Source organism: Balearica regulorum, chromosome 13 (assembly GCF_011004875.1).
Source record: "Balearica regulorum gibbericeps isolate bBalReg1 chromosome 13, bBalReg1.pri, whole genome shotgun sequence".
Classification (NCBI taxonomy): Eukaryota; Metazoa; Chordata; class Aves; order Gruiformes; family Gruidae; genus Balearica; species Balearica regulorum.
The window spans coordinates 1,725,573-1,742,305 of NC_046196.1; the positions used below are offsets into that span (position 1 = coordinate 1,725,573).

Here is a 16,733-nt window from a genome sequence, read left to right on the forward strand (position 1 = left end):
GCTTTATGTAGGCTTGCCGTGATGCTGTAGATGAAGGATGGGAGGGATATTGCTCTCTGTTTGGGCACGATCCATTTTAGACTATCCCTTGCACGTGGAACAAGTCGTGTTTGCAGGTGCAGGCCCCAGCTTGCTTCCCGTGCGGAAGGTGGCAGAAGCCAGCAGCGGTTTTGCCTGCTCTGGTCTGCGGCGCGCGGCATTTGGAGGTGCTCTGCTGTCCCGGTGAAGAGTTTGGTGGGGGTTTATCCCCATGGGAAGTGTCTTGCCTTTTTCCCCCCAGCGGAAAGATCCTTTGGAGATGTCTAACTTCTCTTTTTCCTCTTTCTAAACAGACGGTTGATGATGAGGCGATGGCAGCATAAATGAAGATCAAGTAAGGAAGGCAGAACGATGCCCAAGGGTGGGTGTTCTAAAACACCACAGCCAGAAGATTTCTCTCTCAGCAACGACATGGTGGAGAAACAAACGGGGAAAAAGGTAGCGTGTTTTGGTTCAATTGCCTTTCTTGAGGGATGCTGCCCCTTGTGCCCGATCTCTTCAAGCCGCGGCAGTATTGCACGTGCAGGAGGATGCTGTGGGCTGTTATCGCCGGAATCAAACCTGTGTATTGGTACTCTGCCAGCTGATGAGGTCCACTTTATTTCTCGGTGGCTGCAGTACTTCACGGGAGGTGCTGCAGCCACGTAGACCCTACTCAGCCGAGCAATGGGGGGGATGCTTTGGAAGATTCTCTTCTGCAAGTATTGTGCGTTTCTAAGGCTTTCTGCACTACGCCGTGGAAAGACCAAGTAATGCAGTGATCACGCAAGCGCGTGCTGTGTGAGGGACGAGTTTCTCCTCCTCCTCTGGCTGTAAATGCCGCCTCTGTGTCAGACTCGGCTGGTCTTGCTTCACCCAGAGGTTTGGGCTCTTGAGTGTGGCCTGAGCAGGAACTCAGCGTGTGAGCTGCTCTGCTGAAATTACTGCTTCTGGGGTTTTATTTGAAGTGTTTAGGTTTTGACTGGGCTTGAGGTGAGGTTACTGAGATGAAATCTGAGTTTAAAGATAAAGTTGTTCATCTCTCCTTCATTCCCACATTTCTCATTTTGCTCCAGCCTTAAGCTCTGCCTCCTCTCATTCAGGTTTTTTCATCCTTCTCAGTATCGGTAGTTTGCAGTAAATAGTTGTGCAGCAAGCTGTGTACAAATGTTACCTTTAAATAAAAATTAAAACCTATATCTACTGTATTCTGCTATGGAAACAAGTATCATCCACTTTCCTTTCACCTCCTTGCTCCAGTTTCTCACATTCCCCCAGGAGTTCCGAGAGCTGAAGCTGAGCTTTGCCGTGCCTCTTGCTCTGTCACTTCCCGTGCAATCCCCTGTTGACGATAGCAACTCCTCTTATGAGTGAGGTCATATTATTAACAAAACGAGGAAAATGACAAATAACCAACGGGAAAATCCCAGGCAGAAATTTGGTTATCGAGCAGGCCGGTAGCATCTGCCCCGTTCCCCTTTCTGTGTCTCCCTGCACGCATGAGTCTGGTTGCGGAGCCGCACCGAGAGCAGGAGCGTTTTCCCTGCACGGGCACTTTGCTGGGCCTTGTAGGAGGGGGGCAAGAACCGGGAGCAGGGGTGTTGGAGGTGAAACAGCTGCCCTGTTCCGTCGGGAAGATACCTGGCAAATGAGGCTGAGCCTGGCAGCGCAGGATATGTAAATACGGGGTTTTGTCCGCACTGTGTAAGAAGCTTAATGTTGGTGCAGGTGCTTCGGGAGGGAGAGGATCGGTTATAATATGAATCAGCTCCCATTTTATTTCATCCACTCGCGGCAGTTGAAAGGCTGCATGTTATTTACAGAGCAGGTTTGTTGAGCGGCGCTAGGGATGCCGGGAGCTGGAGTTATCTCCCGCTGGCTAAATAACTAGGACACAAATAATTTTGTGCTTCCCATTCAGAGGCGTCAGCGCAGACCTGCGGAGAGTGGTATTGAGTTAGGATGGGGAAGAGCCTTTCTGCTCACTTAATTCTCGTCTTCTCAATGGAGAGGAAACTTGCAGGCTTCTGTCCTCCGGGGACTGAGCTGAGATCCAGCCGTAAGTGGCCAAAGAACAGTGTGCAGCAAATCGCCCCGTTTCTAGTTAACTCTGGAGCAGTGACTCAGGGTAAAAACACTCAGTTGTTAGACCTCCTCCTTCCAGACGCTGTTGTACCTACCTGTCAAGCAAGCTGCTGCTTTTAATTTATCTTGCCTTTGTCAACACTTTCAAAGGCCCGAGCCTGCGACTTGGCCCGCGCTTGCTGGCAGAGGCTCGCTAGGGACAGCAGCTGCGGCACAGCCGGAGGGACCCGCGCCCACCGGCGCTGCCTGCGACGGCGCGCAGGGCGAGCATGGTGAAGCATTAGCTGCCTTGCAACTTAAGTAAATGCGCCCTTAATATCGACAGTTGTTTTGGCGTTAGATGGGCTTCATAGGTTTGGGCTCTGAAGCTCCAGCACTGAAGGCGAGTAGCGGTGCAGGATGCTCAGCGGTCCTGGTGTTGCGGTGGGCTGAGCGTTGCAGGAAACGTGTGAGTTCTGCGCCCGAACACGTTCGAGCCGGGCTCCCTGGGCGGCTGCCCTTTCTGCGGAGGGCTCGTGCTCTGGGGAAGAGGATGTGAGCCGCTGCCTTTCAGTTGTAGAGCTAGTTATAAGAGGGAACTCCGAACTCCCCTCTCCCTGCCCTTCCATGGGAGGGACGTATTCACTGGTGAGCTGTCGCTTGTGCTGGCGCAGTCACAGGAGCGAAATGGTTTAAACACCGTGCCTCTGTTGCTCTCCGTGGCCGACAGCGTTAGATGCTTCATTTGCTTTGCTGCTGTTGAGCGAGGAGCCGTTTCTCCCGGGGTTAGCAGAGGCAGCGGGGCGGCCGGTCGGGCCCTGCCAGCCTTATATGGCTGCGCACAGCCTGCCCGGGGCGGGCGTTCCGCGGCCCCGGGAGCTCCTTCTGCTTGAGTTCAGTCTGAAGGGTTTTGCAAAAATATGCATGCCATATATGAATAATTCTTCTTTCTGGTGTAGATCCACAGATCCCCATACCAGAAGCAGATTACTCACGACTTAGGCTGAGCACAACACCGCAGCAAGAATTATATCAGTCGTCGAAACCATTTCCTGATGTGCCTGGGACCGCTCGCTGCGTGGTTACACGGTGTGCTCAGAGGCTGCGGCGGAGGATTTGTCTCTTTATGGGGAAATGTTCCCACTTGCGTAGTCTGAATTGCATTTTTGCTGCAGTGGTTGAACACCGAGCAGAACAGAACTCGACCCTTGGTTTTGAACGTGCTTGTAGGAGCTAGTAGAGGTTAACTGAGCAAACCGGGCAGAGATGGCGTTAGGAAAACTGCTGAAGGTGCTGCCTTCTCACCCTCACCCTCTCTAGCAAGGTTTCTCAGCGAGGGAGCCTTGCCGGGAGGGCACGGTACCTTGCTGATGCCCACACTGGGTCAAACTCAGTTGGCTTCCACAGGAATGAAGGGGGGAAACTACTACACTTTTTATCCATAATAATTTTAGTAGCATGACTACGTTTTGCTCATATTTCATTCTTTTTCCTGCCCTTCAAAAAAGCTTTTGCTTTTTCTTCTCTCTCTTCTCCCACCGTGAAACGTGCAGAGGCACTGGGTGACTTACGTACTGAAGAGCCGACGTTTCAGTGAAGATGAGCAGCCCACAGTCGTTGCAGGGTAGTGTTTCTTACAAACCTCAATGAAGGCTCGAGGCACGCAGGAAAGGGACTTCAGTTCCGATTGTCTCCATGATGTTTTGTTGCAACATTGATCAAGACCCAAATTCAGACATTTTGAAACTTTGTGTATGTGTTGTACTCCAGTTTTGGAAAGGCTGCAAGGGATACAAACTTCGGGGATACCGGCGTTTGGTTTGCACCACGTCCAGCGTGCAGTTTGGGTAGAATTGTGTCCATCCCTGTGTGTAACGCAGGGTGCGAACCCTTCTCCTGCCCCGTCTCCCTCCCCCCGGCAGAGCCCTGCTCGGGTAAGGACAGACTGCCGTGATAGCGCAGGGAAACTCCCGCTCTCGCAGCATTTGGGTTTTGCAGCATGGGCTGTTTTGCCCCAGGCAGGAGTTTGGTGTGTCAGCTGGGGGTGGGGCATTGCCCATGGCACCGGTGTTGGAGCCCTTGGTCCTTCTGGGCTTCTCTCCTCCCAGGCTGCCGGCACTGGTGCTGTTGGTTGCTGCTTGCTTCTTAGGAGCTTTGCAACCTCATCGAACCCCAGCCTGGTTTGGGTGGGCAGGGACCTCCCAGTCCCACCCCTGCCATGGGCAGGGACACCCTCCACTAGCCCAGGTTGCCCAAAGCCCCATCCAACCTGGCCTTGACCACTGCCAGGGAGCCAGGGGCAGCCACAGCTTCTCTGGGCACCCTGTGCCAGGGCCTCAGCACCCTCCCAGGGAAGGATTTCTGCCTCCCATCCCATCTCCATCTCCCCTCCTGCAGCTTCAGGCCATTCCCCTTGGCCTGTCCCTCCCTGCCCTTGGCACCAGCCCCTCTCCAGCTTTCCTGGAGCCCCTGCAGGGACTGGAAGGGGCTCTAACGAACCTGAAATACTTTCAACTCATTTTGGAGAACAAAGGGCTTTGGGGATTTCCATGGCTGGTAATACAAGTCTTTGCATAAGCAGCTGGGATGTGAGTCAGGTTTTGTCGGTGTTGAAGCGAAGGCACGGCTCCAGCGCTGCTCTCGGCAAGCGGGCAGAGACGGTGGTTTGCAGTTTGTGTGTGGGCACCTCTAGCACAGCCCTGCTGCCTGCGGCTCCTGCGGACAGAGGGCAGGAGGAGGCTGCAGGTGCACGGCCCCTCCTGCAAAGCAACCCGGAGATGCGCTCAGCTTCTCTGCTGGAAATACAAATTTCTTTTGCGTGCGTTTGTATGTGGCTCTGCCTTGCAGAATTTTGCATCTAAAAGAACTATGTTTGGTTTTGCTCTGAAAACCTACATTTGGACAGGAAGCTGGCCTAGCTGGAGTTCTGCGTGAGGGTGAAAAGTGGCTTTTATTTGAGTATGTCATTAATGACCTGAGCAGATTGATATCAGGGTCTCTTGCTGATTAGAGATCTTTGTCGTAGAGAGAAGTCAGCACAGACGCGGTTGGGCGCTCCCAGTCCATACGCCGCGCGCGTGCCTTGCGTCGTCGTAGCGTCTCGTGTCGGGCAGCTGCTGGGGGCCGGTTCGTGATCAGTTTGTGCTCCAAACCACGGCGGCTGATAGCAACTTGTGATGCATCTTTTAGCTGTAGCAAGTGTAAGCCGAGGTGGGTTCAGTTACTCATTTAGTAAATGTTACTAATAACGTAGCGTGACAGTAGGGGACTTTTCCTGAAGTCATGGTCTGGTGTCTGCCCTTTGCCAAAGCAGCTTTTTATTAACACCTACACGGGGGAACTTGTTTCTGTTGCCGAGCCCTCGACAGTACCCCCCGTCCCCCAAACTCTTCTCTTGCCCTCAGCGAGAGCTCTCCCGGCCTTTGAGAGCCCCGGGCCTGTCTTACAGATGCTCGTACAAGTTTCTCTGCAACGTCGATTAGTTTGGATTTCTTCCTTTTTTGTGAAACCTGATTGTTGTACCTTTGTACCTGAGCTGACTTTAAACATGAGATGATCTAAAAATGAAAGCAGCTTTTACTTGAGAAAAGGACGACATTCTTCATTACACAATTGGAAATAATGGGAAGTAAAGCTCAAAATAAGAAAATGCATGTTATTTTCAGGAATACGACTCTCCAAGCCGCCTTAATTTCTCTGTGGTGGTTTCACCGCCAACTGCCGCAGGCATCCTCAGCAGGTCGCTGCTTCCGGGGGGGAGCAAAGTTTGGATCTTCTTTGCTCCAATTAGTATAAAAGGTTATCGTTGTGCTACTGTACAAATTAATCTTCAAAGCAGTGCCGGGACTGCCGCCGTTTCCTTCGTTCCGTGGTATTTAATTTTGCTGAACTTACTGGATTAGCAGCTCCAAGCGTTAGGGCGAATGCAAATGAAGCGTTGCCCGAGCGTGCCCGACGCTGGGATTCACACAGCCGTTCCCATTTCCACGCTGGGTTCACCGTCTTGTCTGGGAAGGGGTTTTGCCTAATTCCTCTCTTCTTTGTCTTTCCTCCCACGCGGAGCTTTTAACAACATTGCAATAACTTTCTAGAATAAGTTCCATTTTTTACCTGTCCTGCACTTTTTCTATTGCTGACTGTGCGGAGATCCCGTATGACGTTCATATGGAGACGACTGACCTGGTTTGCAGGCGCCGCGGTCCCCCTCCGCCCGCGGGTTGGGGCTTTCTCACCACAGCGGCCGAATGCAAAGACTAAGGGAATTTTAGAGAAGGTGTGTTTTAAACAAGCCGTCCCCAATCATCGTTTGCTTTTAAGTGGGGTGCAAGAACAGCAGCGCTGCCAGCCAGTGCCCGGAGCCGGATTGCCTGTGAGGCAAAATGCTTTTTGGGCAGCGGAGGACATGACATGATGGGTTTGCTCCAGTTGAAATCTATTTTAAGGTAACAAACAGTGAAAAAAATTTATTTCTTTGTGTTGAGCTTAATTGACTTCTTGTTGGAGCTTTCAGCGTGGAACTGGTGTCTGGAAAAAATGCTGGGAGTGTAGGAAATCCCACCGCTGGAGCAGGCAGAGAGTACCCGAGTGCTGAAGTCCTGGGTGGAACGATCTGCTCGAAGGGTCTGGGTGAGGGAGTTGCAGCACAGGCAGCTGCTGCGGGGACGTGTCGCTTTTGAGGGTCGGCTTAGAGTAAAACTTGTTGGGCTGATGGTTGTCTCAAAGTGCAGTTGAAGTTTTTGAGAGGAACGTTGGGGCCACGTCTCTGCAGTTGTTGCACCCGGGGAAGACGGTGCTTTACCCCGCATGGACACGGCCTCCCGGGTACTCAGTGCTGCTGCAGGGTTAGTGGGGTTTGAGCGTAGCGCTGCTGTTCGAGCCTGATTGAACTGAGGAGGGAAAGGACGGACCAACTTACCTGCTTGCAACACGGCAGCCCTGGGCGATGATCGGTGGTCCCTGACCTTCCTTACCCCTCCGAGCTGGTCAGAACAGCGGCTGGCAATAAAAGTGGCATCATTTGTTATTGCAAACTAATTTTGTCCACGTCAGAACAAAGAAGACAAAAGCATTTAAATCCAGAGTGTTTAAACAAAAGGCTGGAGTGTTTATTTTGGCTGTCGTGACTTTATCCCGTTGACTCCTGCGCCGAGGAGGGGCTCTCGGCAGCTGCTCTCGAGCGGGGCTGCCCTTCTTCGGGCTCCGAACGTGAAATCCTGCGCGCCCGCGGCCGAACGTGCCTTGGCCGCAAGAGCCACCGTCGGATAGGTTTGTTTAGCTTGCTTTACCAAAAAAGGGATTCCCCAACCCATTTTTTTCAGTCCTCACCGGAGCGCGGGTGAGAGGGGGCCGAGTATTGGGCGTGCAGCCGGGGGCTGTTACGCTGCCCGTCACGAAGGGGGCGTGTGAGCGGAACCCGTTGGTCCGAGTAAACGGCTTCTCTTTAATCTGCGGGTGAAGTCTGGTTGCCAGACAGAACCTCGGAAAGAGGAAGGAGCAGGGTACGCGGTGACGACGCGGTCTTGTGACTGCTGGCACCCGAGCCACCTGCCAGGGTGCTGAGTCTGATGCAGACGGCATGACTGGGCTTCTCTAAACAAGGGAATTTCTGTTAGATTTGCTTGTCTGAGTTTCCAGCGATGGTCTTGCATGATTTAACGTATTAGGATTCTTTTGTTTAATCTAACTTTATATCTAAAGCTGAGGGTCCAGGTTTTGCTAGGTTATCGAAATGGGATCTATTGCAAAGCTGCTCGTTCTGGCCCTGTTTTTAGAGCAGTGGCGCAGCGTTCAAACCAGAAGCCCTTGCTTGAAATAATAGTGTGTCTCAAATAGAAAAAACACAAGAGCATGACTTCAGTCTGTGTGTATTCTCAGCATACTGAACTCCTGAAGTTTGACTGTACCAGCTCTCACTGTTGATCTCAAAAATCTTGCCTGTCTCAATATTTGGTACTGTTGTCTTGCTTGGGATGTTTCTTCAAAATTCCTTCCTGCTGCTCATACCGAGCAGTCCCCAGCATCACCTGCTTCATTAGAATCCAAACCAACCCGAATAAACGAGACCGATACAGAGCAGACGTAGGCCTGCCTCTCTGAGAGGGCAGTGAATGCTCCGCCAGCATCTGCATCGCTTTTTATGCAGTACCGGTCGGTTTGTTCGTAAGGTAGTTTCTCCTCTGAAAATCCCAGTGGGAACCTGCATGGGAGGGGGACGACTTAAATAACGTTCAGGCACTGAGAACACCTCGGCTGGCGTTTGCACATAGTTGGGACTTTGAGGTGATCGACCTCAAAACACAGACCTGGGGGAGAGCGAGCGAGCTGGGCTGGGGCTGGTGCTGCTGGAACTGCTGCTTCGCTGCGGGACGTCGCTGCTGCGGGACGCCTTGCCCTGCGAGGGAGGCAGCAGCGCGGGCAGAGCCGGGAGCAGGTCGAGCCTGCCCGCACTCGGACGGAGAGCGCTGCCTGCGGAGTGTAGGCAGGGCTGTGCTGGCCTTTCTGGTACGAATCGTTACGCTGACTGTGCAGCGCAAACCTTCTAAGTGCATTTGGCTGCGGTGCCGATCCTGTAAACGGTCAGTAATGTTAGCAGACTTATTGGCTGCCAGAATATTCTCCAGAATAACATGTTATCACGTAAGCTCAAATAGTAATGCTGTATTCTTGTGCTAGAAATACTGCAGGCCCCAAGGAGAAGCCCTCAGCTCTTCACGTTGAACCAAGGGCTTTAATGCTGGTTTTCGCGTGCTGTGCACGCTCCCCTGCGTCCCGCTTCTGCCTGGGATCGGGAAACCCTTCCCAAACGACGGCTGCGGTTGTGGTGGGAAATCCTCGGGTTCCCCCCACCCCAGCCTGCCTTCCCCCTGCGCTCGCAACCGGCACGTCCCCAGCCGCACGCAGGGCGTTAGCTCCAGTTTTCACGTGAATTGGTTGCAGGTTTCACACCACGCGGCAGCCTTGGCTGACCTCACTCTTCTCTAGTGACGTTTTAGCATTTTATCTCGGTGGAGGCTCCTTTCTGCAAGATGCTAAACCCTGGTGCTGGAAACCCGGGGTAGAAAGGAGAGGACAGTGCGGCGTGAGGCTGGTGCAGGATGTTGGAGGTGGGCACAGTCTGGGGAAGGCTCTTGGTAATCTGCTCTCTTCTCTTTCTAGGATAAAGATAAAGTTTCTCTAACCAAGACTCCAAAGTTGGACCGGAGCGATGGCGGCAAAGAGGTGAAAGAGCGAGCGACCAAACGGAAGTTGCCTTTCACTGTTGGAACAAATGGAGATCAAAAAGACTCGGATACAGGTAAAGAAACGACATCGTCCACCCTGGAAACGTGAGCGGTGGGGCGGTGGGGAGCGCAGCGTCCAATACGTGAACAATCCACGCCGAGGCGTTCTGTCAAACCTGCTGTATTTTGTAACTGAAGGAAGAGGCGTGAGGACAGGAGGACGGCCGCTGTGGTACGTGCCTACGCATCTGGAGCCGAGTGGATTGAGGCCTTTGTGCTCTTAATAATACGTTTAACCAGACCAGGAGACGGCCCTGTCTGGGCACCCCTTCCCTTGGCTGGTGGTCTGTCTCTTCCCTTTCTAAATAGTGCAGTTAATTAAACAAGCTGAGCAGCGGTGCTGGGCCTTCTGGTAAGAACCTGGAAAATAAGAGAATCGGGCTGAGTGCTCTTTAAAAGGCAAAAAACAAGCAGTAAAAACCGAGCTTGCACGCATCTGCCTGAAGTATACCTGATATATATGTGTGTCTGTATAAATACATACGTGCACACGCCTGTCTAGCCGTGCTTTGTTGTTCTGGGGCTTTAAACTTCTAGTGCTTCGCTGTCTTAAATCTGAACAATTATTTCCAATTGGCACGTGTGTTGTCAAACAGAGATAAAACTGTCTGGAGGTCGTAGTGATGGGCTGGCGGTGTGACTTCTGTGATGTGGTCTGTTTGGGGCTGGCACCAGTGGTCCTCAGGACCACGAGGACATTAAGGTGACCAGTTCACCCCTGTTCTTGGGACTGCCGAGGTTGCCTCGGTGGTTGGAGCGTGACCGAACGATGCGTCCTCGATACACGCCTGGTTTCTGGGAAGCGTCGGTGCTGCGGTGGGTATTTCAGCCTGGCTGCGTCGTGGTCGGGCAGGTCGCATCTCGTGGCAGAAGAGCGGCTGGTACACGTGGCTCTCGTGGGCCGTGGCCCCTCGTAGCTACAGAGAAGTTGAATGGGCTGTTGGTTTTGTAAAGGGCTCTTGCAAAGCTTTGACGTGGGGAAAATAACAGTGTTTGGTTGCAAGGGGCTCGGCTGTGGCTTTATGGGCAGAGGTTTGCGTAGCTCCTTTTTTGTACGGTTCTGGGAAATCTGCGCTTGGAAATAGTTCTGACCAGGTCAGGATCACAAATCACACAAAGAGATAAAATGGACTAAAAGTTGGGAATGTGCTTAAAAATGGTGAAAAAAGTTGGATCTGCTGTTACTCTCTGGTGAGCGTGTGCATTTCTGTGTGCTGAGTGGCAATTTTCGCAGTTGCTGAACTCCCTGTCCGGAGAAAAAGTTTCAAAACATGAATTAATTTAATTAAACGACAGCTCATCCTGATGGCCGTTTGTGGGGATGAAGTGTTGGGTTTGCGTTCGTGGCGTGCAGATGGACGAGCGCACGGCAGAATGAATAAATCAGGATTTGCAGTTGTGGGAGCAGATGGGGTTACGGCTCGACACGGGTGATCTTCACCCCCTCTCCGAACCGGCTTTGGCATGGTTCATGGTGCCGTAGCGGCGCAGTTGGATAAATTTAGGGCTGTCAGCTTTGGAGGATGGGTGGCCAGGGCAAAGCAAAACTGATGAGCCGGAACCATAGCTGCTGCTTTTTGTCAAGGGTGTTTCTGTCACGTTCAGTATTTGGTTGAGAATTTGTTAGAAATGTTTCTGCTGGCAGCAGGGAGAAGGAAATCAAATTAAAAAGAGAGAGAGGGGAGAGGCTGCGGCTGCAGCAGTGCAGCCCGTGAGACACCCCTGCCCACGGGCTCCTGCGTTACCCCTCTGCTTTCAGCCGACTCTTCTCTTTGGACACGTCTTCTCCTTCCTCTTCAGAGCACGTCCTTCCTGGGGAAGCGGGCGTGCAAGCGGCAGGGCTGAGCCGAGCACCCTGTCTGCACGGAGGACAGCCGGAGACCAGGAGGTGGTCATTGCGCTCAGAGATGTATTTAAAGACAAACTGGGCTCCGAGAACGCTGGAAAGGTGTAGGCGAGTCTCTAGCAACCTCTTTGGTGGAGGCTGAAGAGAGGAAGTGACTCAGCCGCTGGGGAGGAGATAGCAGCAGGGAGCTGCGGGTAAACGCGCAGAGGCAGGCTGATTCTTAGCAGGAGCCTGTTTCTCTTCTCTGAGAAATTTCACTCCAGGAATCAGATGCTTGAGGTGGGAGAAGACTGACTGGCACCTTGCTCCCCTCTTGCACCACCCCGTTGCCACCGTGGGACATTTCAAACCCTTCTGTGCCTTGGCCTGGCTCGAGGCCGCCTTTCGTTTGGCAGGCGGAGGCGTGGGTTTGGGTGCACAAAAGTTGCTCGCTTCACACGGGTGCGGAGGGGTGCCCCCGAGCCTGTGCACGTGTGATCAGCGTGGCACTTGTCTAACGACAACACCTCTGGTGGCACACACTCAAGCGTGCACGGCTAGCAGGCTACTGCAGGACGGGCTTTTGTGATGAACAAAGGAGCTGCAGCACACCCACCCCGCAGCCCCCGATAGCTCCCCGGGCAGAAACGCCGCTTGCCCGCACCCCCGGAGGAGGGGGGGTGTGCTGGTTTGTCTTGTTCTGTTCCTAAACTTTGATTTCAGCTCTTGTGAGAAGTGGGATTGCAACATCGGCGTTCGCCGTGCCAGTTGCGGAGTTGACCTTAGATGATTTATGTAACGCCGTCATGCTTCCTGGTCTGCTGTACACAGGCTGTCGTGTTTGTTTGAGGGTAATTTTGCTGGGGTATTCCACAGCCACGTGGAATTTAGCTGGAAGGATGTGGGAGCTGGGAGCTAGGAGAGCTCTCTTTTTGCCTGTAGTGGGATATTTTGCCCCCCCTTTAAATGTTTAAACAATAACGTGAATCCTCGTCCTGGTTTGTTGCAGTGGTTCGGCTTCCTTATGGCACATTTTTTCCCCAAACAGCCCTGGCTCAGCTTTGACATAGGTACGCTGTACGGGATGAAGAAAAAGTGATGGGTTTGCCTCGCCGTTGAAGGGTGGCGATGCCCACCCTCGACGCCGGGTCGCAAACGTTTAACCTACATCTCTTGCGTGCTCGTAGCACTTCCCTGAGCACCGGACGGCTTTTCCGTTTGCACCCGGGTGTTCCCAGGGGAGCTGTGTGCGTGGGGACAGAGGTCTGCCCCGGTCCTGTGCTCGTGCTCTTCCTTTAACCCTGCTCTTACAGCCCGCTCCTTGAGTCGGTTTAGGAGCCTGCGCTGCTGGCAGAGTGCTGATGTGTTCAGAAAGCGAACAAGCAAGCGATTTCATTCTTGATCTGTTTTTATTTGCAGCAGCCCGTCCCCAGCACAGCGTGTCTTTTACTGCACCCTGATCCCGAGCAAGCGCTCCCAGCGCCGCTCAGGGTTTGTTCCCGGACGGAGATGGGCTTGGCGTGGGCTGCGGGAGGTGCTGCTGGCCCCTTCAAAGTGTGTGGTTTGGGTACAGTAGGTTCAGTGCTAAATCTTTTAAAATTACCTCCTTCAAAATGGTTTCTAGAGCAACAATTCTGGCTCTCGGGTTCCTCAGAGTTAACTATATAAACTGTATTTAGGGGAAAAAAATAATGCATAAAGCTGTGAGCCTCCAGACTGTGCATGTTACAGATCCAGCTCTGTGTGAGCAGCATCTCTCTGCCTGAGACTTCTCCTCCTTCCTTCTCCTTTCACTCGTGTGGCATCTCCCCGCATCCACAGACGTTGCCGAGAGCCTACGTGCTGCCTGGCAGCCGCCAAACGAGTACAGCCAGCTTCTTCCCCAGCAATTTCAGCAGCTTGTGAGGCTTCGTGCAGCTCGTCGTTTGTGTGCTGCGCTGAAAGGAGGTTAGGCATTTAAAAACAGAAATATTAGAAAATTGTAATATTAAGAAGCACGCAGAGGAGCGTCCTGCGGAGATGGCAGGGAGAAGGGGGACGGTCCTGCTGGGAAGCCACCTGCGGGGAGGTGACAGGAGAGATGGGCACGGGCGGCTGGCGCAGAGCGGGGCGCAGCGGCTCTCCTCCCGGCGCTGGTGCCTGCGGCGCTGAGCCGCGGCTGAGTCATGGGCTGACTCAATGGCACCAGACTGCCGGCGTGGGGCTGGGCGCTCCCCGCCTCCCGCCCAGGCTGCAGAGCAGACGGCAGCGCGGCAGCTTCGCACGGGCGGGTTGGTGGGTTTTTTTCCTGCTCTCTGTCATGCATACCCGATCAGGTAATGCCGCTCGAAGGTCAGCTGTGAAATGCACAATCCAGAGTGCAAAATTCGTTATATCCACTCGTACTGTGGACGGTTTCTTTAGCTTGATGTCAGGCTGTCACTCGAGTCCCTTGGCTCGAGGTGGAGCTGTGGTTTCCAGGCCTTTAGCCATCGTCGGGGAGAGTTAGGACTTAATACAAATCCCTGAGCACTGCGAGTTAATTCTGGTCTCCCGGAGCTGGAACGGCCCGAGCAAGGCTGGGTCAAAACTGCGGGTCCACAGCAGCGCTGGGTGCCCCGTCACCTCCCTGGGTGCAGAAGGTCTGTCTCCTCTGAGGATTCCCGTTGGAGAAGTGAGGAATACGCTGGAGTTTATTTTGCCTTTGCAGGATTGCTGCTGGTTTTTTGTGCCTCCAGCCCCTCGACTCGCACGGCTGCTGCTGGGGTTTGCGCGAATTCTCGAGGACTGGGTTTGTGTGTGTTTGGTGGCAAAATCAGTGCACGTGAGAGAGAAGCTCAGTTTTGTCCAGATCACGTCCAAACCCTGCCACTGCTAAATCATACCCAGGTTTAAATAAATGTACTGTTAAAAGCCAGAGGCGCTGGAGCCGTCCTGTGCTCCTGCTCACTGCCACGGCCATGCAGAGCCAGCGCAGCGTCTGCTGCTCTTGGTCGGCGAGAGCTGCGGACGGGGTGCCCAGCCCTCACCTCAGCAGCTTTAGTCCGCAACCCAACTCCTCGCTTGTGTAAAGTTCCCCAAATGCCAGAGAAATCCTAATTCTGAAGTGTTTTGTCACGCAGGCTTTCATGTCCAAGCCCGGTTCTCCCCTGCCATCCTCGATCCGAGCGGTTGCCGCTTCCCGTCCCTGGCCGGGGTGGGAGGGTGATCGGCGTGTGGTTTAGCAGCGTTGTGGCTTCGGGTCATGGGATTTCTCAGCATCGCTTGAAATTTTTGTTGTTGCTACAGTTGTTTGAGTTGAACCAAATGCCACAGCAGGCTGTGCTGCCGTGGCGATGCCGGCAGCGATGGTGATGCCGGGCGGAGGTGGGGGACCGGTGGTGGTGCAGGGTGCAGAGCAGGAGGAGAGGCTCCTGTTCCAGAGGTGGAGAACAGCAGCTTCCTGTGCCGACAGAAGTAACAACGGCATCGTCCGCATCTGTTGTGGCCCCGTGGCAAGTGCTGGGCATCTCACCTCGGGGGGCAGGGAGAGGTGGCTAGGCTGGGGATAGGGAGGAAAAATGGAAAATGTGGCCTGAGAGCCCGGCAGGCTTTGCGGCTGAAATGTAAAAGTCCTTAAGCTGTTTCTGTCTCCTGCTTAAAAAAAATAGATGTAAAAGCAATATCATGCTTTTAAGTTCTTGAATAATAAAGCAAGGCCAGGGTAGTGTCCATCCCTGCAGCTCCCTGGCAGCTTCCTTCCCCCCACCCTGTGCTCCTTCCTGACCAGGCAGCAGGTTTTGCAGGTTTTGCGTTGCAGACCCCACAGTTTCTTTAGACCCCGTGATACGTTTCTTTAGCAAGCAGCCGTGCCCCCGGAGCGGCTCGTGCCCCTGCCCCTCTGCAGAGCACCTGAGCGCTCGCCCCCAGGCTCCACTTTGGCACAGGAGGGTTTTGCTTTTTGGGGAAGAGGAGAGAGGCAAAACCCCAGCCAGGCCTCCGAGCTGATTTGTGCACACCAACCTTTCCCTGGCTCCGGAGGATTGTCCGGGAGCCCGGGGGCTCGTAGCTGGCTTGGGGAGGTGCTGCTGGTGGACCGGGGCGAGTGTGGGTACGGTCAGCAGGAGCTGGCCTCGGAGCTTCAAACTTCTGCTGCTTCGCCACCTCCTTCATGTTAATCCCCTGAGTATGTTACGTGACGCTAATTACTAGGTTAGAAAACGCTTGATGAATCAGATGACCTAAACCATGGCTCTCTCCTGGAGCCGGCTGTTGGATTGCCTAATGCCTACGAGTGTTTTGAGCGACATTGCATGGGAACGGGCTCGTTAGTCACAAGTTGCGAGGTTGGCGAGGGAATCCGTGAGAAGCAAATTGCTGGCTTATTAAAAAATGCATCTGCGTACGAAAGTGTTATTTGTGCGCGTTTTCTGTCGCTGGCTTCGGTCTGATGTGTGCAGCTGGGGGACTCTAATGGGCTGTGCTGCATTGGGTCTTTCTTTGGTTGTATAATTTCAGTCCTTTTACTAAAATAGTCAAGAAACTGTTCTCACCTAGCAACCAGGGAGAGAGTGAATGTCAGAGCTTCTCCGTTTCTAGCTGGGCTCCATAATGCCGGTACAGTGTGGATAGACTGGCAAACACCAGCCTTCAGATCACCCTTAGAAACTCCCCGTGTGCATCAGCCATCTGGGAAGTGCTGTGCGGAAAAGCAGGTCGTTTTATGACGGGAGCTGCCATAAATCTCCCTCCTCCCCCCGCAGCACCTCCTTAACATGCAGAGTGAGAGGTTGCAGTGTGCCGTGTCTCTGTGAACCAAAAATCTATCAATGATGGCTTTTTCCTTAATACAAGAGCTTTTATCAGCGCTGTCTGCAGAGTGTCCTGCCCCAGCTCCCGGGAGGGGAGGGCTGGCCGGGCGGCTGTGCGGAGCCTTCCTCCCCCATCCTCCCTCCTCCGGCTCTTTCTGTTTTGTGGGAAATGCAAGGTCTGGACCTGAAAATTGGTCTCTCTTGGAATTATTCGTGTTTAACGTGGAGATTGTTGTTTCTGATGTAAGCCTCTCGGTTACTCTCGCAGCAGTTTGTTAGCCAGTGGCCGCTCTGGTGAGAAGATGCATTTACACGTTTCTGCGCAACTGTGCTGTCTGCCTTACAGATCTAGTGAAAACACCAGTATTTGGATCGCAGGCTCTCGCACAGCGTTCAGTCTTTCTGGCTGAATTAAATATACTGCAACCACTGGGGTCAGGGCCTGGGGATCTCTTGTCCCCAGGGAGCCGGGGCGAGCGGTGGGGACGGTGGGCTCAGCTCCGTCGCAGTGACCTGACGTGGTTACCCACGGGCTTGTTCCTCCCGCTGGCACCTCTCCTCCGCTCCTGTCGAACCCGATGCCTCTGCCATCCTTTCAGCTCAGCTGTGCAGGATGAGTCTCTGGGCCTGGACCCTCTCCATCCTTCAGATAGGAAACAGCTCACTGCTGCACGGGAGCGGCTCAGGGCACCTTCCTTGCTGTGCTGCCGAAGCGGGCTCTGCTACTGCTTTTCCTCTCATTTTCCTCCTCGGTTTCCCTTTTGGCACCTGCTTTCA

General features: G+C 53.5%; 1 protein-coding gene across 6 annotated transcripts in view; it reads left to right on the plus strand.

Moving 5' to 3' along the window:
- The window catches only part of ANKRD11 (ankyrin repeat domain containing 11), a 155,083-nt gene that overhangs the window by 114,707 nt on the left and 23,643 nt on the right, over positions 1–16,733 (plus strand). For all 6 annotated transcript variants that reach the window (XM_075765592.1, XM_075765591.1, XM_075765595.1 and 3 more), the window contains 2 exons: positions 333–477; positions 9,238–9,376. In XM_075765592.1, coding sequence (XP_075621707.1) covers positions 391–477; positions 9,238–9,376 — 226 coding nt within the window. In that variant the 5' untranslated portion in view covers positions 333–390. The remainder of the gene's footprint in view (positions 1–332; positions 478–9,237; positions 9,377–16,733) is intronic.